Source organism: Oryx dammah, unplaced genomic scaffold (genome assembly GCF_014754425.2).
Source record: "Oryx dammah isolate SB20612 unplaced genomic scaffold, SCBI_Odam_1.1 HiC_scaffold_1, whole genome shotgun sequence".
Lineage (NCBI taxonomy): Eukaryota > Metazoa > Chordata > Mammalia > Artiodactyla > Bovidae > Oryx > Oryx dammah.
Genome location: NW_024070185.1, coordinates 81980591 through 82006345, shown reverse-complemented (window position 1 = coordinate 82006345; position 25755 = coordinate 81980591). Strand labels below are relative to the sequence as shown.

The window sequence follows — 25755 nt, the reverse complement described above, 5'->3', positions numbered from 1 at the left end:
AAATATATAGTTAATACAATATACTATTTTTTCTATCTTTTGAGGTTTTCCTTTTTAGTGGGTGAAAGTAAAAATGATAACACTGTCTAATGTGATTCTCAGTGTAAGTAGAAGTAATATTTAAGACAATTGTATTATAAAGAGGGAGGTTAAGGGCTGATAAAGTTTCTATATAATCTTTGAAGCAGTAAAATATTAATACTAGTAGCCAATGATATGTTACAGAGCTGGGAGAATGGATTACAAAAGATGAAGACAAAATTTTAAAAAACAAAACTACATGCTATGCACAAAATCTCACATGAAATGTAATGATTTAGGTATGCTGAACCTAAAAGTACCAAAAAGATATATAACATGCAAACACTAAGCCAAGAAACCTGGAATGACTATATTAATATCAGACAAAGTAAATTTCAGAGCAAAAAAATTACCAGAGACAAAAACAACGTTACATAACTATCAAATAGTCTATTCATGAAGAAAATATAACAGTTCTAAATATCTATTCATCAAACAACAGAGATTCAAAATACAGTAGATGAAGTAAAATCTGACAGAATTGAGAGGAGAAACGGACAATAGATTATAGTTTGGATGCTGGGCTTTCCAGGCGGCGCTAGGGGTAAAGAACCCTCTTGCCAATGCAGGAGATGCAAACAGATTCAGGTTCTATCTATGGGTCAGTAAGATCCCCTGAAGGAGGACATGGCAACCCCCTCCAAAATTCTTATCTGGAGAATCCCTTGAACAGAGGAGCCTGGAGGGCAACAATGAATAGGGTCACAAAGAGTCAGATGTGACTGAAGCGAGCCAGCACACACACATAGTTTGGGATTTTAACACCCCTCCCTCATAATTGACAGAAGTAATGAACAGAAATTCAGAAGAGATAGAAAAGAATTGAAGGACCCCATCAATCAACATAATCTAGGGAACTCCTTGGTGGCCCAGTGGTTAGGATTTGGTGCTTTCACTGGTGTGGGCTACATTTGATTCCTGGTCAGAGAAATAAGATCCCACAAGCCATGTAGCATGGCCACACACACAGACACACACAGACACACACACAGACACACACAAGCAAAAAAACAGGATCTAATTGAAATGTACTGAACAACAGCATAATACATCATTTCAAGTATACCTAGAAGATAAAGACAGTCTATGTCCTGCATGTTCATTGGAAGGACTGATGTTGAAGCTGAAACTCCAGTACTTTGGACACCTGATGCAAACAGCTGACTCATTTGAAAAGACCTTGATGCTGGGAAAGATTGAGGGCAGGAGGAGAAGGGGACGACAGAGGATGAGATGGTTGGATGGCATCACCGACTCAATGGACAAGGGTTTGGATGGACTCTGGGAGTTGGTGATGGGTAAATGGGAATTACCCGATTACCAAATTACCCCAAATTACCAAAACAGTGGGAAATTTAAAGAACAGTGGGCAATGTGGCTATAATAACAGTACTTGAAATTTGCTATGAGATTTAATCTCAACTGTTCTTACCACAGAAAAAAAGAAAAAGAAAATGGTAACTGTGTGAGGTGATGAATATGTAAATTATATTCTTTGTGATTATCACAATATATATGTAAATCAAAGTATCAAGTTATACACCTTTAATGTAAATGATTTTTATTTATCAATTATACCTTAGTGAAACTGGGGGTGATATAACATCATAAATTGAAATTTTAAAAAACATATTATTATTAATTACAATTCTCAAAAAAAAAAAAACAATTTGATAAAACATGAGCAGGATCTGTATGGCAAAAAATACAAAATGTTAACTAAAAAAATAAAGAAAACAAATAGAGATACATGCAATGTTCATAGAGTAAAAGACTTAGTGTAGCTCAGATTCCTGAGGTTTTGGAGTAAAGTTTGCCTTTACCTCATGATAACCACCCTCCATCTGAAAAGCAGCTTCTGATTTGCCATCAGATCCTGATAGACACTAAACTCCTGAACATGGGAAAGCAAGTGACTATGTGACCCAAAATATCTATCATTTACTTGTGTAATCTGCTTCACTGAATCAAAATAACGGATACATAAGACTATTTCTTTGTTAAATGGGATAGCAAAATATAAGACCAGACCAGGGTTTCCCTGTGGTCCAGTGGTTAAGAATCCACCTGCCAATGCAAGGGACACAGTTTTGATCCCTTGTCATAGAAGACCCCACATGCCAAGGAACACCTGAGCCCATGTGCCACAACTTCTGAACCCATGCTCTGGAACCTTCCAACAGTAACTACTGAAACCCATCTACTGTATAGTTCATGCTCTGCAACAAGAGAAGCTACCACAATGAGAAGCCTGCTCACTGCAATTGAAGAAAGCCCATGCACAGAAACGAAGACCCAGTGCAGCCAAAAATTAGTAAATTATATCTTACAAAGAGACCAGACCAAAATAGAATCAGAAAGTATAAGCAAACTGTATAACAAAGTAGTTCACAGTATCATGGTATCAATACTTATTTTAGAAAACTGCTGAACAAAACCACCTGCATACCTGGGCAGCCGTAATGATAATCACTTGCAAGAGCTGTTTTGCAACAAGAGGTCTATGTAAGGGATACGGTGCTGTAGCAGACGTGACGGAGCGACTTCACTTTCCCTTTTCCCTTTCATGCACTGGAGAAGGAAATGGCAGCCCACTCCAGTGTTCTTGCCTGGAGAATCCCAGGGACGGCAGAGCCTGGTGAGCTGCCATCTATGGGGTCACACAGAGTCTGACACGACTGCAGGGACTTAGCAGCAGTAGCAGCAGCAGCCAAAAACTAACTGGGAGAATTCAGGAGGGGCCTAAAAGAGGGAGGAGATGTCAGTCCATATTCTACCAAACTCCCATAATCCTTCTCACTGAAATTCATCTTGGCTGAGAGACGCGCACACACCACCAGGAAGGACCCTGAGTCATACCGAATACAGGTCAAGCAAGGTGATTGGCCAGAGAAAACCCAGAAACTAATCCCATTACCATAAAATCCGAGATTGTAAGCCACCTGGTTACAGTTCTCCTGGTTTCCCTTACTTTGCTGCTCTCTGCCTGAATACCACTTCCCAATAAAATCTTTTGCTTTGTTAGTATGGGTGTCTCCTTGGACAATTAATTTCCAAGTGTTAGACAAAAGCCCACTCTCAGGCCTTGGAAGGGGTCCCCTTCCTGCAACACTTACTCTTATTGAGTCAACACATGACCCTTCCCAGTGCACCTTAGAGCCCTATGGGGAGTCCCCTATAAACATTTAACAGAGGATGAAAGAGTACTCTTCTTAGGTTACAGATGTGTCTGCAAGGGATGGTGGCAGAATGATGACCCTAAAAAGCTGTAGTGAAGAGAAATCCTCCTTAGAGGGCAGAGTTTGGGGAAAGTGAAAGTGAAGTCACTCAGTCGTGCCCAACTCTTTGTGACCCCATGGACTGTAGCCTATCAGGCTTCTCCGTCATGGGATTTTCCAGGCAAGAGTACTGGAGTGGGTTGCCATTTCCTTTGCCAGGGGATCTCCCAGTTCTACCCAGGGATTGAACCTGGGTCTCCAGCATTGTAGGTAGATGCTTTTACCGTCTGAGCCACCAGAATTTGGGCAGGTATATTTAATTGTCCACTTTGTTTGAAGGAAGATATGTTTAAAATCATGCTAATTCCCTTGGACTGCAAGGAGATCCAACCAACCATCCTAAAGGAAATCAGTCCTGAATATTCGTTGGAAGGACTGATGTTGAGGCTGAAACTCCAATACTTTGGCTACCTGATGCAAAGAACTGACTCATTTGAAAAGACCCTGGTGCTGGGAGAGATTGAAGGCGGGAGGAGAAGGGGATGACAGAGGATAAGATAGTTGGATGGCATCACCAACTCAATGGACAAGAGTTTGAGTAAACTCTGGGAGTTGGTAATGGTCAGAGAGGCCTGGCGTGCTGCAGTCCATGGGGTCGCAAAGTCAGACATAACTGAGTGACTGAACTGAACTGAGCTGATGTTTAAGATCATATTAATTCAAGATTAATGATTCAATGAGTTCACTGGTAGTCTGCGACTGGAAAATTATCAAGGAGACTTGGAAGAGACTATGTGGCTGTACTTCTAAGAACCAAACAGAGAGGGAGGATACAAATAGTCACTACTGGACAGGACAAGAGGGTGAAAAACAAGTAGAATTTGGGTATTTATTCCTTTGGCTCTCTATACTGAGCCTTGAGTTGGCCATTTTAATGTTGCTCTTCTGAAGACCATAGCTCCTCTTGGGGCAATTTCTTGCCAAGCTGTAGTTATATACCCAGCCCCCACCATAGGCCTTGTGGTGATAATGGCTCCATACAGCCACTAGTCACAGGGTGTGTCTCACCAACCCTGCCCATATTTTATTAAATTTCCTTAAGTATCCCATTGTTTCCTAACAATTGACCACAGCAACCCTGATCATAAACTCCACGAGAGTAGGGATTTTTCTCTCAATATTGTTTGTCAAAATCCCAGCATCTAGAATCATGTCTACCACACAGCAAGTTTTCAATAAATGTTTGTTGATCAAATACATGTATGGCCCACTTTCTCTCCGTTAGATCACTGTAGACTTAAAAATAGTCACAACCTAGAAACTGAGAGTTACGGTTTTGTTTTTTTCTGTTGTTGTTGGAATGTTTAGGACATGGAGCCTGGGAGACAGCATCTCAAGTGACCCTCAGAGAATTTTTCCGAAGAGGAAAGGGGAAGGAGTCAGGCCATATTCAAATTTGCAACAAAGGGGGCAGGTAGTCTGAACATCAAAGATTATTGTTGCAAGTTGTGAATTTAACACTATTCTGTGCAAGGGAAGATGCAAGAGTCTGGGCTCACTAAAATCATTCCTTTCAGATGCATTTCAGCTTTCTGTGGCCAGCATCTTGGGTTTTCACATCCCCATCTTGGGATTTCACTCTCCCTACAGGGAGTGGCTGCAGCCTGATGGCTATCAGATAGCAGGTATTCTTCTTCCTGAATTCCCTTAAGACTCACTGGCTCACACAGAAGAGCTGCAACATTCATGACTGTGAAGTCATTGTTTACTGATACGGCAGGAAATACTCCATTTCACAATATGAATAGCAATTCATTTGGCATCACTAATAATCAGTTTTCAAAAATGCATGTTATCTGCTATCTGGTGTTGGAATGGATGTGAGAAAACAACATAAACTGATACAGTTTTTCTGAGGACAATTTGTTGGCGTCTGTTAAATATTTAACATTGACAGGGCCTACATGCAGGCTCATGGTTAAAATGGCTCATTATGTTGACCTCACAAAGAATGAAGTCACACTGACCCTTGAGATTGATCACATTGCTCAAGCAGACATTCTGTTTTCCCACTAGTGCCGACTTTCTCAAGGCTATGCAACCACCAGATTCCAGACCTCAGGTTACATGACCACAAGACCCTAGCTGCAGGCTAAAAATTAACCACCTGCTCAGAGAGTTTTTCATTGGCGAGGTATGAGAAGGACTCCATCAGGAAGAGAGGACACTGGTTCTTCTCAAGGGCCAGTCACTCTCTTGGTTTCCCCTTAATAAGTTTCCTTTTCTTGCCTGACTATCTGGCTCACTCTCTTTTCTCTACACTTGCCTTACAAATGTGACCTTTTTTTAATGCCATCTGGCTTTCAGGATCTTGATTCCCCTGCCCAGGGACTGAATCAGGACCTTGACAGTGAAAGCACAGAATCCTAACCACTGGACCACCAGGGAATTCCCATGTATATACATTTTAACTGGGCAAGTCTATCATTTTGGCATTTCTGTTAAAGAAATAATCACAAACATACAAAAAATGTATGGGCAATGATGTGTACTATATATTATTTATAAAAGTGAAAACTGGAAATAAACTGAACATCAGTCACAAAGAGATTGATTAAATAAGCATGATATATCCCTACAATGCAGCCAAGGAAAAGAATGCCTTAGTTTTACATAGCCTGACTAGATGGGCTTCCCTGGTGGCTTAGACTGTAAAGAATCTGCCTGAAATGCAGGAGACCAAGGTTCAACCCCTGTGTCAGGAAGATACCCTGGAGAAGGGAATGGCTACCCACTCCAGTATTCTTGCCTAAAGAATTCCATGGACAAAGGAATCTAGTGGGCTACAGTCCACTGGAGTCGCAAAGAGTTGGACACAACTGATTGACTTCCACATCACTTTCAACCTGACCAGATAACTGGATCAGGAGACACTTTGTGCAAAAACAAGTAGTAAATAAGTAGTGATCATGCTTTTTGAAAAATGCAGTTAGCTCTAACATAAAGTCTAGAAGTCAACATCAGTTAATATTGGTTTTATATGGAAGATGGGATGGAGAGTAGAGGGAAATTCCATTATCCAGCAAAGACTTATAATTTAAAGAGAAACATTAAAATATACTTACATTAAAAAATAAACAGGGACAACTGAAGTGTTTAAAAGAGGCTTATTTAATAGCTCTGCTCAGCACAGAATGCAAGGACGATAAAATATCAAGTTGTGAAGCTTATTACAGCACTGATAAATGTAGTCGGGATGACCATCTACTGAACTGTCACATTTTGCTCTCCTAGTACAAGTTCAATGGTATTTACCTTAAAAGCTGCATTAAAGAAAAAGAAGGGTAGTTGATTGTTAACGGCATTGTTTATGGAAAATACATTTTTTTGTCCTTCCCAAAGAGCCCACATGACACCAAGTAGGGTCCATTTTCGCAAAGATGGAAAATTCAATCTGATTAACGATATATATGCATGACCATCGGGAGTTGACCAACATAGAAGACTCCTTACCCAGCTGAGGTAAACCTGAATTCCTTTCACGCTGGCGTGGGGCCTAGCCAGGGAAGAGGGTTGAGGGTGGGGTGTGGAATGTGGCAGGAGCTCGTCTCCACTGGAGACGCGCCTAGATCCCGGCTGTGGGGAGACCCACCCTGTCTCCCAGTGAAGAGGAAAAGTTAAGTTTTTACATAACTTCCTGCTCCTTCTGCCTCTGTAACTCAGCTTGCTCCTTGAAAAGTCTAGATCACGTAGGTCATGTAGTCTCAGAAAGGGGGGACTCACAATACTAGGAACTGGAGCTTATCTCACTCACCATTGTCCTACTCTTTGCAACTGCCCAGCCGCTGCAAACCTGCTTATTCATGCCTGTCCATGTAAAGGTCAGGCATCCCCCTCCCCATCTTGACTGCTGTTTCCAAGCATGCAAAACCCCTTAGTTTAAACCAGCCTATTAGCAGCTAGTGTTGCCCACTATAGTCTGTCTATAAAAACTCTGTAATCCCTTTGTTCTGGGCTCAGAGCTTAGAGTGTTAACTCCTTTGGGCCCGCTGGCATAATAAACTTGACTTCTCCAACTCTCCTGAGTGTGGTGCTTGGTTTCTGCAACACCAAGACCCAGGCGTGGGAGCATGCCCACAGACTCCTGCAGGGCAGGTGAGGACGTGCCCAGTCCAGCACTAGCACATCCACTCTGGCGGGAAGACGCCTCCGGATCCAGCCAAGCAAGGCAGGAGAATACGCCCAGACGCAGGACTGAGGCGGATTCCCTGAACGAGGCATAGCGAGGCCAGAGGACGCCAAGAGGGAGCAGCAGCGGCTGGGGAGCAAGGGAAGAGCCCGTTAGCGCCCGCTGAACTGTGTCCATTGCCCTCTCTGCTGGCCCAGAGCCCTGTCCACCCTGGCAGCAGAGAACTGAGGAGGCTGAGCACCAGGGGCAGAGTGTTCCAGGCATGGGCCGGGCTGAGAATTTCCTAGGAAAGCTGCTGAAGCTTTATGTCTCTGCTCACGTAGATTGCCCTAACTTCTTGATGACTGTATTCCTTTTTCACCTTATGAATAGGACCAAACTTTAAAAATCATTGTTACAGAAAAAATGATATGTTTGATGTGAATTAATATTGACCTTATTAATATTAACTAAATTACATATAGTTGATATATTAACTTTAAATATATAAATATTTACTAGTAATTTGTATTAATATTAACTAGGATCTAGTTAATATTAATATATATTAATATATTAGTTCTTATTTAGTTAGTATAGTAACATATTGCACATGTTAACAAGCACAATATATGTAATTTAGTTAAAAGATGTCCCTATAATATTATTCTCATATGTACTTAATTTGGTTAAAAACAAACCAGGATGTTTACTTAAGGTGGCAGCAGAGTCATCTCTGAGAAATACATGATTTTTGTTTTTGCCACACTGTTGTGGGAGCTTAGTTACCTGACCAGGAAACCAACCCAAGGAAGCTCTGAGTCTTAACCATGGAACTGCCAGTGCTTTTCTTGATTATCATTTTCTTATTTTGGATTGTGTGCATTTTCATACATTAATCATTTTTGAAATTCCTCTTTTCCCTTTCCTGAGATAAATTCTGTTTGTCTCAAATACTTTCTTTTATAGTATTGCTGTGCTCAATGTTCAAATGTCTTATTTGCCTTATTCCCAAAATGTGTCTTGACTTCTTTTGGCAACCTTGAGTTTTAACGTGAGCATTGATGGAAAAAGAATGCCTATTCTTTTCTTTGTATTAAAAAAATGTGAAAGACATAGTGATGGAATAAATATTAGGTATTAAAGCAGGACTCCAAGCAACAGTTAGAACCAGACATGGGACAACAGACTGGTTCCAAATTGGGAAAGGAGTATGTATTGTCACCCTGCTTATTAAACTTATATGCAGAGCACATCATGTAAAATGCCAGGCTGGATGAATTACAAGCTGGAATCAAGATTGCTGGAAGAAAATATCAATAAACTCAGATACATAGAAGTGAAGAGGAACTAAAGAGCCTCTTTCACCTGATGTAGGTGAAAAAGAAGAGTGAAAAAGCTGGCTTAAAAGTCAACATTCAAAAAATGAAGATCTTGGCATCTGGTCCCATCATTTCATGACACATGGATGGGGAAACAATGGAAACAGCGAGAGACTTTATTTTCTTGGGCCCTAAAATCACTGCAGATGGTGACTGTAGCCATGATATTAAAAGATGCTTGCTCCTTGGAAGAAAAGCTATGAACAACCTAGACAGCATATTAAAAAGCAGAGACATTACTTTACTGACAAAAGTCGGTATACTTAAAGCTATGGTTTTTCCAATAGTCATGTATGGATGTGAGCTGGACTATAAAAAAGCTGAGCACCAAAGAATTGGTGATTTTGAACTGAGGTGTTGAAGAAGACTCTTGAGAGTCCCTTGGACTGCAAGGAGATAAAACTAGGCAATCGTAAAGGAAATTAGTCCTGAATATTCATTGGAAGGACTGATGCTGAAGCTGAAGCTCCAATACTTGGGCCACCTGATGCAGAGAACTGACTCATTTGAAAAGACCCTGATGCTGGGAAAGATTGAAGGCAGGAGGAGAAAGGGAGGACAGAGGATAAGATGGTTGGATGGTATCACTGATTCAAGACACATGAGTTTGAGCAAGCTCCTGGAGTTGGTGATGGACAGGGAAGCCTGGCGTGCTGCAGTCCATGGGGTCGCAAAGAGTCAGGACACAACTGAGTTACTGAACTGAACACATATTCAAGTTTCTCAAACTGTCTCCAAATGATTTATGAAAAAATTGCTATTTCAATCGGGAGCCAATAGAAGACCACCCCTCGCATTTGGCGGTTAAGTTAAAATTTAACCTGTTCTCTTCAGGATCTTTGAGATTCTGGGCAGATTACTTTTAAGACACTGCTCTGCTGCTAAGTCACTTCAGTCGTGTCTGACTCTGTGCAACCCCATAGACAGCAGCCCACCAGGCTCCCCCGTCCCTGGGATTCTCCAGGCAAGAACACTGGAGTGGGTTGCCATTTCCTTCTCCAATGCATGACAGTGAAAAGTGAAAATGAAGTCGCTCAGTCGTGTCCGACTCTTCGCGACCCCATGGACTGCACTAAAATGCATAAAAGCCTCCAGAGAGACCACTACGGTGGACGCGGCGGTCTATGGGAAATGTAGTCTTGGAATCCGTCTGTTTCACCGCGCAGCACTCTGGGAAGAGCATTCGGGGCTTCTTCCGCGCGTGTGCAGCCGTAGCCCCGCCTCCTCACTCGTCTTCTCTGAACTCTAGGGGAGCGGTGTCGTAACGTGGGGTTCTGCTCGGAAAGTGAAGGGTGCGCACCTGGGGTGAGAGTGCGAGGAGGCGGGGGGTAAGCTGGGAGGGGTGCCTTTGTGCCTAGCGATGAGAGCGGAAAATCTTTGAAACGCACTCCCACCAACGCTGGTGTACATGTCCGAGCGGGCCCTCAGCCTGGGGAAGGCAAGTAAGGGGTGACCCGGGCCTTCGGGCTCCGAGGGTGCAGGTCGGGTTGGTCCGGTTAAGAGCAGGTGTTCAGTCTAGGCCTGGTTGTGTGGGACCTTGGATTTGTCCCCGCCTGACAAGGGAAAAAATCCATGTCGGCGACAGGAGAGAGAGTGAATTTACACCGCTGATTATGGCCATGGGTCTGTAATGAGAACCCTAGCTCTGGAGCCAGAAGGGCCTGGGTAGATGCCAGGTCTGTCACCTGTAAACAGGGTTACAGAAGGAACCTGGATAAGAGTCCAGTTTCCCATGTGAAAATGATACTAATGATGACTGATGGCGTTGTTTTGAAACTTAGACCTACGCCATCCCTTGCAAAGTATTTAGACAAGTGCCAGATAATGAGCACTGACTAAGTTCCAGTGCTATAGTTGGAAGACACCTTATTCTTTTTCACTGGACTGGTTTATGTAACCTCACAACCACTTTAACAAAAACGGAGGCTCAGGGTGGTGAATCGATGTGCTCAGGTCATAAGTTAGTGGTGAGGGAGTTCAGATTGAAGGGCAGGTGTGTTTTACTTACAACCTCAGGCTTTATCTAAATATCACAACAGCCTAAAACCATCATTGTAGCCTTCACAACCCTTAATAAAGTGGCCTGCCCCCAGTTTCCAGAAATATAAGGAACATGAATGTAGATGGGATCCTACCATGTGTCAGATGTGTTCTGGGAATTCTCCTGTCTCTTCCTGTCACTTGGGGCAGACAGAGGTTCCTGGCCCCTTCTGCATTGTCAGGAAGTCTCTCTTTTACATGTAGTATTATAATAAATTCCAAGAATTAGGCATTTGCTCCTAAAATGAATTTGTTTCTTAGATCCACATCCCACTTACTTTGAAATAAAGTGATCCTTGTGAGTTTGAAGGAGGGAGCAGGGAGCAGGGAATTAGAAGCAGGGAGTCTCTGTAAAAGGGAGTCTTAGCTGGAAGAGAGCATGCATGAGACTTTAGATCTCGCTCCAGAATCTCATAGCAGAGACAGACTGGGCCTAGAAAGGAGTAGATCCTAAATTTGCAAGATCAGAAGCTGTTCTTAATCCCCCTGCTCAGAATGAGCCAGTCTTGGTGATGATGCCACCTCCAGAAGCCACCAAACTCTTGACTGTGGGGAGTTTGGGCCATTGCTGAGTAGAGCAAAGTGAGCTGAGGTGGTCCAGGGGCAGGCTACTCAGGAAGAGACATTTTGTTGGAGAGCTTGTGAGGGCAAGGGCTGAGGGTAAGAAATAACCAGCAGAGGGAGGAAATGCTGTCTCTGTTCCCCTTAAATGGCCCCCACATATTACAGATGCTGTGCTGCGGTCACATGTGTCCATCACATGTGACACGTGACATCCTGACCTCACAGAATCCCAGGATGATGATATGTGAAGGGCTTTCCAAGGTCATCTATTTTAACTCTCTTGAAAACTTTAAAGACATTGAACCTGAAAGGTTCAGTAATTTGTCCAAGAAAAAAATTAGAACAGTGCACTTGATGCTGTCATCGGTTTGTCACCAAAAGCATCTTATCAAAAAGGCCTTTTAACAAATACATCACAGCTAAAACAATTAAAATTTCTTGCCTTATAGCATCCTATCTAGGCTTTCTGTAGATTGTTTATATCAGGGGTAAATAATATTAATAGTAAGAAAAATAGATAAATGATACATACTGAGTATTTTTCTGCTAAGTTAGTTTTAATGAAAGAATAGTGTCTTATTCTTTGGTGTATTTAATTAAACTAATCTGTTGTTTTTATTTGTGTTAGAAGGACACATTCATTATTTTTAAACAGTTGAGAAAAGTTTACATTCATTTGGTAAAAAAACACAGATGTAATCCTCATGGTCATCTCAGAGTCACACAGAGAGAGGAGGTGCCCCCTGTGCATGATGCCTCTCATGCCTTTTCAAGGCCCAGAGGAGGATGAGGAAAATAAGGAAGATGATCCCCAGTTCGGGTGCTGAGATTTGGGGAGGTGAATCTGGGAGCTATACGACAGGTTAAATCTCATGACATCTATCTTCTTTCTGTCCTCTCAGCTGAACCACAATTCTCTACTCTCCCAAAAGCAGAAAATGAACATAATTCAGGTGAGCTCTTTATGCCTTCCCCATTCTGCATTGTATTGGATTTATAAGTCTAAGAAGCAGACATGTATTAATGGAAGAGGAAAAACAGAAATACATCAAGTCAATCTTGAGGGATAATATATACACTGTCTTACTATTCACTGTGATGTTTGCTGTCAGCCTTTGATCGGTAACCTTTGTCAGGGTAAGTAGGTTACTTCCAGGAACCAGTTTGCTAAGATTTTACATTAGTCATGAATGCATATTAAATTATGTTGATTAAACAACCTGCCTGAAATGCAGGAGACCCAGGTTTGATCCCTGGGTTCAGAAGATCCCCTGGAGAAGGGAATGGCTACCCACTCCAGTATTGTTCCTGGAGAATTCCATGGACAGAGTATCCTGGCAGGCTACAGTCCATGGGATTGCAAAGAGTTGGACACGACTGAATAACTAACACACACACACACACACACACACACATTTTGTTATCTATTGGAGAAAAACTATAGCTTATTTCCTTTATAAATACTGTAAACAGTATGATAGATTTTCTAGTGTACTAAACGGAGAAGCCAGTGGCAACCCACTCCAGTACTCTTGCCTGGACAATCCCATGGATGGAGGAACCTGGTAGGCTGCAGTCCACGGGGTCACTAAGAGTCGGACACGACTGAGCAACTTCACTTTCAGTTTTCACTTTCATGCATTGGAGAAGGAAATGGCAACCCACTCGTGTTTTTGCCTGGAGAATCCCAGGGATGGGGGAGCCTGGTGGGCTGCCGTCTATGGGGTCGCACAGAGTCGGACACGACTGAAGTGACTTAGCAGCAGCAGTGTACTAAAATCCCTGTGTAGACCTTAATTGCTAATAAGTTTGGTAAGTTGCTTCTTACATGTTTTCCTAGGACTTTTTGCTAGTACTATATTTAGGATTTTTATTTTTGTATTCACAAGTTGAATTACACATACTTTTTTGTTTCTGTGTCCATTTATGGTATCATGGCATGGTCATAATCTCATGAAAGGAAATGGGACATTTTCCTGCTCCTTTAATAATATTTTAGATGAGAAAATTGTGTAGGTTTTGTGACGCTCACCAATGAATTAGGGCCTTATGAAGACTTTTTGCATGAAGATTTTCAGTATTTATTGGTCATAAGTCTTGGCTGGATTTGTACTTTTTTCTTTCATCATTACATTTTCATAGAAAGTTGTTCATTTTTATTTAAATGTGTTTATATGAGCTTGTTTATAGAATTCTCTTAGGATTTCAAAGTATTTGTTTCTTAATCAGTAATTTCCTTTTTGATCAGCTTTAAAATTTTATTTCAGTATAATTGTTGCCAATCAGGAAAGGGCAAGGTATGTTCTATTAGGCCCAATCTAAAGCTAAGAATTTCTATGTCTGAGGGTCTTAGTATTCTGTGCTAGCAGTGGAATCTAAATATTGTGAGTAGAAGAAGATACACTTGCCTTGTTTGTGATTTTTACCTTTGGGTACATACCTGTCAGCACCATTTGTTGACAAGAATATGCTTTCTCCATTGAATTGCATTAGCACTTCTGAGGGAAATCAACTATCATCCTACGTATGGGTCTGTTTCTGGATTCTGTTTACTTCTTTTTTATTTTCTAAATATTTTTATTGAAGTATAGTTGATTTATAAATTTCTGCTGCATGACAAATTGACTATATTGAATATATATGTGTGTGTGTGTATATATATATATTTAGTACATTCTTTTTTATATTTTGTTCCATTATAGTTTATCACAGGATATAGAATATAGTTCCCTGTGCTACACAGTAAGACTTTGTTGTTTATCTATCATATATATAATAGTTTTCCTTCCCTCCTCTGCCTCTGCTCCCACTTGGCAACCACAAGTTTACTTTTTGTATCTTTGTGGACTCTGTTCATTTCTGATGATCTTAAATCCTTTTGCTAATACCACATTTTCTTGATGAGTGTCTCTTACAGCAACTGTTGAAATAAATAACATGTGTCTTCCTACTTTTTTAAAGAGTGTTTTGGAGATTCAAAGTTCTTTGCTTCTCTATAGAAAGTTTTGAAAATCAGCTTGTTGATCTCAGGAAAACCTGCTGAGATTTTGATTTTGACTGCACCAACTCTATAGAATCTGTAATATAGCTCAATTTGAGGAGAATTGGCATCTTGTTCAAAATGAATCTTCCAATTCATGAGCACATTATCTCTCTCACTGGGGGATTCAGAGGGTTTTCTTTCTCTTTTTTCTTTTTGTCTTGGCCACCTTTTTCAAGTCTTTATTAAATTTCTTACAGTATTGCTTCTGTTTTGTATTTTGGGTTTTTAGCCATGAGTCATGTGGGGTCTTTGCTCCCTGACCAGAGATCGAACCCATACCCCCTGCATTGAAAGGTAAAATCTTAACCACTGAGTCTACAGGGAAGTCCCAAGGTTTTCATTTTTATTCTTTTGAGTCAAAATCATAGTTCTGACTTACAGTTTTTACAGTTTAAAAGAAAAGTCTGTGTTTTGAAGATAAGACTCTAGTGGTGTAGTAGTGAAAGCAGGAACAATATAGGAAGCTATTTCTGTAATCCTAGTAAGGGATGATGATTGTAAGAGAGTTATTTACAAGAAGTAGTCGGATTCTGGAGGTACCTTAGGTAACAGCCAACAGTCTAAGAGGGTGTGTTTCTTCTCCACAACTTTACAAATAGAGTATGTCATCAACCTTTTTGCATTTTTACAAATGTGATTGAAAAATGATAACTAAAATTTAGTTTTACAAGCTTTCTTCTTCTCATAAGTGAGGTGGAACATCTTTTTTGTTTGTAATTCATCTATATTTCTTTTTTATTGAACTGTTTATTTCTTATCCATTTTCCTGTTGATGTGCTAATTTTTAACTACTATATCCAGCATATCTTTATAGCCATTTTTTTTTGCAATATAAATTGTACAATTTTCCTAGTTTTTTGTATTTTTTCTCTGCTCATGCTTTTTATTTTAATTTTTGTTTTTAACTGTGGTGAATTGTTTGGGCATTTGAAAAATATTTATTGAAATATAGTTGATTTACAATGTTGTGTTAGCTTCAGGTATATAGCAAAATGATTCAGTTATACAAATATACTCACACACACATATTTGTACACAAACACACATGTATATGTTTATACAGTGTATATATTCTTTTTGAGATTCTTTTCCATTAAAGGTTAATACAAGATAATGAGTATAGTTTCCTATGCTATACAGTCAGTCCTTGTTGGTTATCTATTTTATATATAGTGATGTCCATATGTTAATCCCAAACTCCTATTTTATTCCTCCCACCTTTTCTGTTTGGTAACCATAAGTTGTTTTTTATGTCTTTGAGTTTATTTCTCTTTTGCAAATAAGTTCATTGGTATCTTTTTAGATTCTACATATAAATGATATCCTATATTTGTCCCTTTCTCTTTTGCTTACTTCACTTAATATGATAATCTCTGGATTCATCCATGTTTTTGCAAATGACAATTTCTTTTTTGTGGCAGAAAAGTATTCCATTGTATGTATGCATGTATGTCTGCTTTTGTGTATATGTATAACTTTATCCATTTTACTGTGGAGGAACATTTAGGTTGTTTCCATGTCTTGGCTATTATAAATCCGTTAAGTTCAGTTCAGTTGCTCAGTTGTGTCCAACTCTTTGTGATCCTATGAACCAAGTATGCCAGGCCTCCCTGACCATCATCAACTCCTGGGGTTTACTCAAACTCATGTCCATTGAGTTGGTGATGCCATCCAGCCATCTCATCCTCTGTTGTCCCCTTCTCCTCCTGCCTTCAATCTTTCCCAGAATCAGGGTCTTTCAAATGAGTCAGCTCTTCACATCAGGTGGCCAAAGTATTGGAGTTTCAGCTTCAACATTAGTCCTTCCAATGAATACCCGGGACTGATCTCCTTTAGGATGGACTGGTTGGATATCCTTTCAAAACAAGGGACTCTCAAGAGTCTTCTCCAACACCATAGTTCAAAAACATCAATTCTTTGGTGCTCAGCTTTCTTTACAGTGCAACTCTCACATCCATACATGACCACTGGAAAAACCATAGCCTTAACTAGATGGACCTTTGTTGACAAAGTAATGTCTCTGCTCTTTAATATGCTCTCTAGATTGGTCATAACTTTCCTTCCAAGGAGTAAGTATCTTTTAGTTTCATGGCTGCAATCACCATCTGCAGTGATTTTGGAGCCCCCAAAAATAAAGTCAGCCACTGTTTCCACTGTTTCCCCATCTATTTCCCATGGAGTGATGGGACCAGATGCCATGATCTTAGTTTTCTGAATATTGAGCTTTTAACCAACTTTTTCACTCTCCTCTTTCACTTTCATCAAGAGGCTCTTTAGTTCTCTTCACTTTCTGCCGTAAGGGTGGTGTCATCTGCAAATCAGAAGCTATTGATATTTCTCCCAGCAATCTTGATTCCAGCTTGTGCTTCCTCCAGCCCAGCATTTCTCATGTTGGACTCTGCATATAAGTTAAATAAGCAGGGTGACAACATACAGCCTTGACGTACTCCTTTTCCTATTTGGAACCAGTCTGTTGTTGCATGTCCAGTTCTAACTATTGCTTCCTGACCTGCATAAAGGTTTCTCAAGAGGCAGGTCAAGGTGGTCTGGTATTCCCATCTCTTTCAGAATTTTCCACAGTTTATTGTGATCCACACAGTCAAAGGCTTTGGCGTAGTCAATAAAACAGAAATAGATGTTTTTTTGGAACTCTCTTGCTTTCTCGATGATCTAAAGGATGTTGGCAATTTGATCTCTGGTTCCTCTGCCTTTTCTAAAACCAGCTTGAACATCAGGGAGTTCAAGGTTCACATATTGCTGAAGCCTGGCTTGGAGAATTTTGAGCATTGCTATACTAGCGTGTGAGATGAGTGCGATTGTATGGTAGTTTGAGCATTCTTTGGCATTGCCTTTTTTTGGGATTGGAATGAAAACTGACCTTTTCCAATCCTGTGGCCACTGCTGAGTTTTCCAAATTTAGTGACATATTGAGTGCAGCACTTTCACAGCATCATCTTTTAAGATTTGGAATTCCATCACCTCCACTAGCTTTGTTTGTAGTGATGCTTCCTAAGGCCCACTTGACTTCACATTCCAGGATGTCTGGCTCTAGATGAGTGATCACACCATCATGATTATCTGGGTTGTGAAGATCTTTTTTGTACAGTTCTTCTGTGTATTCTTGCCACCTCTTCTTAATATCTTCTGATTCTGTTAGGTCCATACCATTTCTGTCCTTTATTGAGCCCATCTTTGCATGAAATATTCCCTTGGTATCTCTAATTATCTTGAAGAGATCTCTAGTCTTTCCCATTCTGTTGTTTCCCTCTATTTCTTTGCACTGATCGCTGAGGAAGGCTTTCTTATCTCTCCTTGCTATTCTTTGGAACTCTGCATTCAAATGGGTACATCTTTCCTTTTCTCCTTTGCTTTTGGCTTCCCTTCTTTTCACAGCTATTTGTAAGGCCTCCTGAGGCAGCCATTTTGCTTTTTTGCATTTCTTTTTCCTTGGGATGGTCTTGATCCCTATCTCCTGTACAGTGTCACAAACCTCTGTCCATACTTCATCAGGCACTCTGTCCATCAGATCTAGTCCCTTAAATCTATTTCTCACTTCCACTGTATAATCATAAGAGATTTGATTTAGGTCATACCTGAATGGTCTAGTGGCTTTCCCTACTTTCTTCAGTTTAAGTCTGAATTTTGCAGTAAGGAGTTCATGATCTGAGCCACAGTCAGCTCCTGGTCTTGTTTTTGCTGACTGTATAGAGCTTCTCCTTCTTTGGCTGCAAAGGATATAATCAGTCTGATTTCGGTGTTGACCATCTGGTGATGTCCATGTGTAGAGTCTTCTCTTGTGTTGTTGGAAGAGGGTGTTTGCTATGAGCAGTGCGTTCTCTTGGCAAAACTCTTATTAGCCTTGCCCTGCTTCATTCTGTACTCTGAGGCCAAATTTGCCTGTTACTCCAGGTGTTTCTTGACTTCTTCCTTTTGCATTCCAGTTCTCTATAATGAAAAGGACATCTTTTTTGGGTGTTAGTTCTAAAATGTCTTGTAGGTCTTCATAGAACTGTTCAACTTCAGCTTCTTCAGCATTACTGGTTGGGGCATAGAGTTGGATTACCATGATATTGAATGGTTATTATAAATAGTGCTGTGGTAAATATTGGGGTGCATGCATTTTCAAAGTATGGTTTTCTCCAGGTATATACTTAGGAGTGGGATCACTGAATCGTATGGTAACTCTATTCTTAGTTATTTTAAGGACCTTCCATAATGTTCTCCATGGTGACTGCACCAGTTTACATTCCCACCAGCTATGTAGGAGGGTTTTCTTTTCTCCACACACTCTCCAGCATTTGTTACTGGAAAATGTTTTGATGATGGCCATTCTGATTGGTGTGAGGTGATACCTCACTGTACTTTTGATTTGCATTTCTCTAATAATTAGTGGTACTGAGCATCTTTTCATATGCCTATTAGCCATCTGTATGTCTTCTTTGGAGAAATGTCCATTTAAGTCTTCTGCCCAGTTTTTGATTGGGTTACTTGATTTCTTTTGTTATTTAGTTGTATGAGCTGTTCTTTTGTTATTTAGTTGTATGAGTTACATGAGCTGTTTGTATATTTTAGAAAGTAATCCCTTGTTGGTAGCATCATTTCCAGATATTTTCTCCCCATCTGTAGGTTGTCTTCCATTTTGTTTATATTTTCCTTTGCTGTGCAGAAGCTGTTCCATTCAATTTAGGTCCCACTTGTTCATTTTTGTTTTTATTTTAATTACTGCAGGAGATAGATCCAGAAAAATGTTGCTGCGACTTATGTCAAAGAGTGTTCCGCCTGTATTTTCCTCTAGGATTTTTATATCCAGTGTTACATTTAGGACTTTAATCCATTTATTTTTCTATATAGTATTAGTTCATTATTCTACATGTAGCTGTTCAGTTTTCCCAGTACCACTGGTTGAAGAAGAGACTCTTTTCTCCATTGTATAATCTTGCCTCATTTGTTGTAGATTAATTGACCAAAAGTGTTTGGGTTTATTTCTGGGTTTTCTATCCTGTTTCATTAATCTGTATGTCTGTTTTTGTGCCAATGCCATATTGGTTTTTTTCCGATTTATTTTTTTTAACATACTTTTAAATTGGAGGATAACTGCTTTAATAATCCCATCATAGATCACAGCCTTATCATAGAGAAGGGGCTTGCATACCTCAGTGAAGCTATGGGTGGCCATGCAGGGCCACACAAGACGGACGGGTCATATTAACGAGTTCTGAGAAAATGTGTTCCACTGGGAAAGGAAATGGCAACACACATCAGTATTCTTGCCTGGAGAACCCATGGAAAGTATGAAAAGGCAAAAAGATACGACACCAAAAATGAGCCTCCCAGGTCAGGTTTCCACTGTGCTACTGGGGAAGAGCAAAAGATGACTCTACACATGGACATCACCAGATGGTCAGTACCGATTTTAGATTGATTATGTCCTTTGCAGTAAAAGATGGAGAAGCTCTATCCAGTCAGTTAAAATAAGACCTGGAGCTGACTGTGGCTCGGATCATCAGCTCCTTATTGCAGAGTTCAGGCTCAAATTGAGGAATTAGAGAAAACCACTAGGCCATTTGGGTATGACCTAAATTACATCCATTATGATTATACTATGGAGGTGATGAATAGATTCAGGGGATTAGATTTGATAGACAGAATACCTGAAGAACTGTGGACAGAGGTTCATGAAATTGTACAGTGTTACAGTGACCAAAACTATCCCAAAGAAAAAGAAATATAAGAAGGCAAAGTGGTATTTGAGGAGGCTTTACAAATAGCTGAGGAAAGAGAAGCAAAAGGCAAGGAAAAAAGGGAAAGATATACCCAGCTGAATTTAGAGTTCCAGAGAATAGCAAGGAGAGATAAGGAGGTCTTATTAAATGAACAATGCAAAGAAATAGAGGAAAACAATAAAATGGGGAAGACTAGTGGAGTCGCACAGAGTCGGAAACAACTGAAGCGAAAGCAGCAGCAGCAGCAGAGGTCTCTAAAGAAAATTGGAGATACCAAGGGAACATTTCATGCAAGAATTGGCATGATAAAAGACAGATATGCTAAGGATCTAACAGAAGTAGAAGAGATTAAGAAGGAAGAATATTCAGAACCATACAATAAAGGTCTTTTTCAGTTATGATTTTCTCAGGATATGTGCGCAGTAGTGGGATTGCTAGATATATGGTCATTTTATTCCTAGCTTTTTTTAGGGAATCTCCATACTGTTCTCCATCGTGGATGTAGCAGTTTGCATTCCCACCAGCAGTGAAAGAGGGTTACTTTTTCTCCACACCCTCTCCTGCATTTATTGTTTGGGGATTTTTCGATGATGGCGATTCTGACTGGTGTGAAGTGATACTCATTTTAGTTTTGATTTTCATTTCTCTAGTAATGAGCTGCCTTGAGCATCTTATCATGGTGTTGTTGGCCATCTGTATGTCTTCTTTGGAGAAATTTCTTTGGAGAAATGTCTGTTTCGGTCTTTTGCCAATCCCAGTGTTCAATGTGGCACTATTTACAATAGCTAGAACAATGAAGCAGCCTAAATGTCCATTGACAAATTAATACATAAAGAAGTTGTGATACATATATACAATGGGATACTACTCAGCCATAAAAAGGAACACGTTTAAGTCAGTTCTTGTGAGGTGGATGGACCTCGAGCCTGTTATACAGAGTGAAATAAGTGAGAAAGTAAAATATATACTTTAACACATATATATGAAATCTAGAAAACTGGTACTGATGAACCTTTTTGCGAGGCAGGAATTGAAATGTAGTCTTAGAGAACAGATTTTGGACACAGTGAGGGGAGGGGAGGAAGGGACAAATTGAGAGAATAGCATTGAAACATATACATCACCATATGTAAAATAGAAAGCTAATGGGAAGTTGCTGTATAACATTGGGAGCTCAGTGCAGTAGTCTGTGATAACCTGGAGAGGTTGGATGGGGTGGGGGCGTGGAGGGGAGGTTCAAGAGGGTGAGGACATATGTATACATATAGCTGCTTTCATGTTGTTGTGTGGCAGAACCCAACACAATATTGTAAAGTGGTTATTCTCCAAGCTAGGCTTCAGCAATACATTAATCGAGAAAATACAGATGTACAGGCTGGATTTAGCGTCACATCTTGCTGAAGCCTAGCTTGAAGGATTTTGAACATGACCTTGTTACCACGTGAAATGAGTGCAGCTGTATGTTAGTTTGAACGTTCTTTGGCACTGCTCTTCTTTGGGATTGGAGTGACACCTTTTCCAGTCCTGTGGCCACTGCTGAGATTTCCAAATTTGCTGATATACTAGGTGCAGTACTTTAACAGCATCATTTTTTAGGATTTGAAATAGCTCAGCTGGAATTCTGTCACCTCCACTAGCTTTGTTTGTAGTAATGCTACCAAAGGCCCACTTGACTTCATAGTCCAGGATGTCCTGCTCTAGGTTAGTTACCACACCATTGTGGTTATCCAAGCCATTAAGAACTCCAGGCTGGATGAATCCTAAGCTGCAATGAACGTTGCCAGGAGAAATATCAACAACCTCAGATATGCAGATGATACCACTTCAATGGTAGAATGTGAAGAGGAACTAAAGAGACTCATGATGAGGGTGAAAGTGGAAGGTGAAAAAACTGGCTTGAAACTCAACATTCAAAAGACTAAGATCACAGCGTCTATCCCATCACTTCATGACAAATAGAAGGGGAAACAGTGGAAGCAGTGACAGATTTCTTTTCTTGGGCTCCAAAAATCACCGCAGATGGTGACTGCAGCCATGAAATTAAAAGACGCTTGCTCCTTGGAAAGAAACCTATAGCAAACCTAGACAGTGTATTAAAAAGCAAAGACATCAATTTGCCAAAAAAGGTCTGTATACTCAGAGCTATGGTTTTTCCAGTAGTCATGTACGAATGTGAGAGTTGGGCTATATAGAAGGCTGAGCACTGAAGAATTGATTTAGGCTTGTGGTGCTGGAGAAGACTCTTGAGAGTCCCTTGGAGTGCAAGGAGATCAAATTAGTCAGTCCTAAAGGAAATCAACTCTGAATATTCATTGGAAGTACTGTTGCTGAAGCTCCAAAGTTTGGCTACCTAATGTGAAGAGCCAACTCATTGGAAAAATCTTCTCCAGCACCACAGTTTGAAAGCATCAGTTCTTTGGTGCTCAGTGCTAGGAATGACTGAAGGGAAAAGGAGGAGGAGCCATCAGAGGATGAGATGGTTGGAGATGAGACAGCATCCCCGACTCAATGGACATGAATTTGAGCAAACTCTGGGAGATAGTGGAGGACAGAGGAGCCTGACATTCTACAGTCCATGAGGTCACAAAGAATTGGACACAACTTAGCAACTGAGCAACTCAACAGTAACTTGGTTTACAATGTAGTGTTGATTTCTGCTGTACAACAACATGAATCGGCCATAATTATATATATATATATATATGTGTCCTCTGCCTCTTGAGCCTCCCTCCTCACTCCCATCTCACACCTCAAGTTTGTCACAGAGTGCCAGGCTGGGCTCCCTGTGTTAAATAGAAGCTTCACACTAGCTATATATTTTACACGATAGTGTACAGATGTCGATACTGCTTCCTCATTTCGACCTTCTCTCTCCTTCCCCCACTGTGTCCATGAGTCTGTTCTCTACTGCTGTGTAGTTGAGCTGTACTGTTTATCTAGAAACCATATAGATGCATTATTTGTTTTTATGTTTCAGATGTATTTCATTCTGTATAACAGGCTCTAGGTTCAGTCACCTCACTACAACTGTATAAAACTTGTTCCTCTTTAGGCTGACTAATATTCCATTGTATATATATCACATCATCTTTCTTGATTCAACTGGTGATGGATATCTAGGTTGCTTCCATGTACTGTTGGTGTTGTTCAGTCACTAAGTTGTGTCTGGCTATTTGTGAGCCCATGGACTGCAGCATGCCAGCCTCCTCTGTGCTTTACTATCTCTTGGAGTTTTGCTCAAACTCATGTCCATTGAGTCAGTGATGTCATCCAACAACCTCATCCTCTTTCGCCCCCTTCTCCTCCTTTCTTTGGTCTTTTCCAGCATCACAGTCTTTTCCAATGTGTTGGTTCTTTGCATCAGGTGGCCAAATTATTGGAGCCTCAGCTTCAGCATCAGTCCTTCCAATAAATATTCAGGGTTGATTTCCTTTAGGGTTGACTGGTTTGATCTCCTTACTGTCCAAGGGACTCTCAAGATCTTGTCTTCTCCAGCACCACAGTTTGAAAGCATCAGTTCTTTGGTGCTCAGTGCTCTTTATGGTCCAACTCTCACATCTGAATATGACTACTGGAAATAAACCATAGCTTTGGCTATACAGACATTTGTTGGCAAATTGATGTCTCTGCTTTTTAATACACTGTCTAAGTTTGAAAGAGGAGAGTGAAAAAGTTGGCTTAAAGCTCAACATTCAGAAAACGAAGATCATGGCATCTGGTCCCATCACTTCATGGGAAATAGATGGGGAAACAGTAGAAACAGTGTCAGACTTTATCTTTTTGGGCTCCAAAATCACTGCAGATGGTGACTGCAGCCATGAAATTCAAAGACGCTTACTCCTTGGAAGAAAAGTTATGACCAACCTAGATAGCATATTCAAAAGCAGAGACATTACTTTTCCGACTAAGGTCCGCCTAGTCAAGGCTGTGGTTTTTCCTGTGGTCACGTGTGGATATGAGAGTTACTGTGAAGAAGGCTGAGCACTGAAGAATTGACGTTTGAACTGTGGTGTTGGAGAAGACTCTTGAGAGTCACTTGGATGGCAAGGAGATCCAACCAGTCCATTCTGAAGGAGATCAGCCCTGGGTGTTCTTTGGAAGGAATGATGCTAAAGCTGAAACTCCAGTACTTTGGACACCTCATGCGAAGAGTTGACTCATTGGAGAAAACTCTGATGCTGGGAGGGATTGGCAGGAGGAGAAGGGGACAACCCAGGATGAGATGGCTGGATGGCATCACAGACTCGATGGACGTGAGTCTGAGTGAACTCTGGGAGCTGGTGATGGACAGGGAGGCCTGGCGTGCTGCGATTCATGGGGTCGCAAAGAGTCGGACACGACTGAGCAACTGAACTGAACTGAACTGAACTGAATGCTTCCTAAGGTCCACTTGACTTCAACTCCAGGATGTCTGGCTCTAGGTTTGTGAGGACACCTTCATGGTTATCTGGATCATTAAGATCTTTTTTGTATAGTTCTTCTTTGTTCTTGATATCTCTTCTTAATCTTTTCTGCTTCTCTTAAATACTTGTTTCTGTACCTTATTGTGCCCATCTTTGCATGAAATGTTCCCTTAGTATCTCTAATTTTCTTGAAGAAATTGATAGTCTTTTCCATTTTATTGTTTTTCTCTGTTTCTTTGCATTGTTCACTTAAGAAGGCTTTCTTATCTCTCCTTGCTGTTCTTTGAAACTTTGCATTCACTTGGGTATATCTTTCCCTTTCTCCTTTACTTTTTGCTTCTCTTCTTTTCTCAGCTATTTGTAAGGCCTCCTCAGACAACCATTTTGCCTTCTTGCATTTCTTTTCTTTGGGATGGTTTTGGTCACCACTTCCTATACAATGTTATGAACCTCCATCCATAGTTTCTCAGGCACTTTGTCCATCAGATCTAATCCCTTGAATCTATTTGTCATTTCCACTGTATAATCAAGGGATTTCATTTAGTTCATACCTGAATGGCCTAGTGGTTTTCCCTACTTCCTTTAATTTAAGTCTGAATTTTGCAATAACGAGCTCATGATCTGAGCCATAGTCAGCTCCCAGTCTTGTTTTTCTTGACTGTGTAGAGCTCTATCTTTTGCTGCAAGCAATATAATTAATCTGATTTAGGTGTTGACCATCCATTGATGTCCATACATAGAGCTGTCTCTTGTGTTGTTGGAAGAGGGTGTTTGCTATGATCAGTGCATTATCTTGACAAAACTCTTGTTAGTCTTTGCCCTGCTTCATTCTGTACTCCAAGGCCAAACTTGCCTGTTAGTCCAGGTGTTTCTTGACTTCCTACTTTTGCATTCCAATCCCCTATGATGAAAAGGACATCTCTTTTTGGTGTTCATTCTAAAATGTCTTGTAGGTTTGGCTTCAACTTCTTTGGCATTATTTTGGGGGGGCATAGACTTGTATTACTGTGATATTGAATGATTTGCCTTGGAATTGAACCTAGATCATTCTGTCATCTTTGGGATTGCACCCAAGTACTGCATTTCAGACTCTTTTGTTGACTATGAGGGCTACTCCATTCCTTCTAAGGGAT

At 40.6% G+C, this 25755-nt stretch overlaps 1 protein-coding gene across 3 annotated transcripts in view; it reads left to right on the top strand.

Moving 5' to 3' along the window:
• Positions 1–10030: 10030 nt before the first annotated feature.
• The window catches only part of ZNF782 (zinc finger protein 782), a 73714-nt gene continuing 57989 nt past the window's right edge, over positions 10031–25755 (top strand). The window contains exons 1-3 of one of the 3 annotated variants that reach the window (XM_040245423.1): positions 10060–10141; positions 11619–11714; positions 12356–12406. In XM_040245423.1, the coding sequence (XP_040101357.1) occupies positions 11619–11714; positions 12356–12406 (147 nt within the window). In that variant the 5' untranslated portion in view covers positions 10060–10141. Of the gene's footprint in view, positions 10155–11618; positions 11715–12355; positions 12407–25755 lie in introns of all 3 variants that reach the window. The other 2 variants (XM_040245431.1, XM_040245441.1) reach the window with 2 other exon arrangements.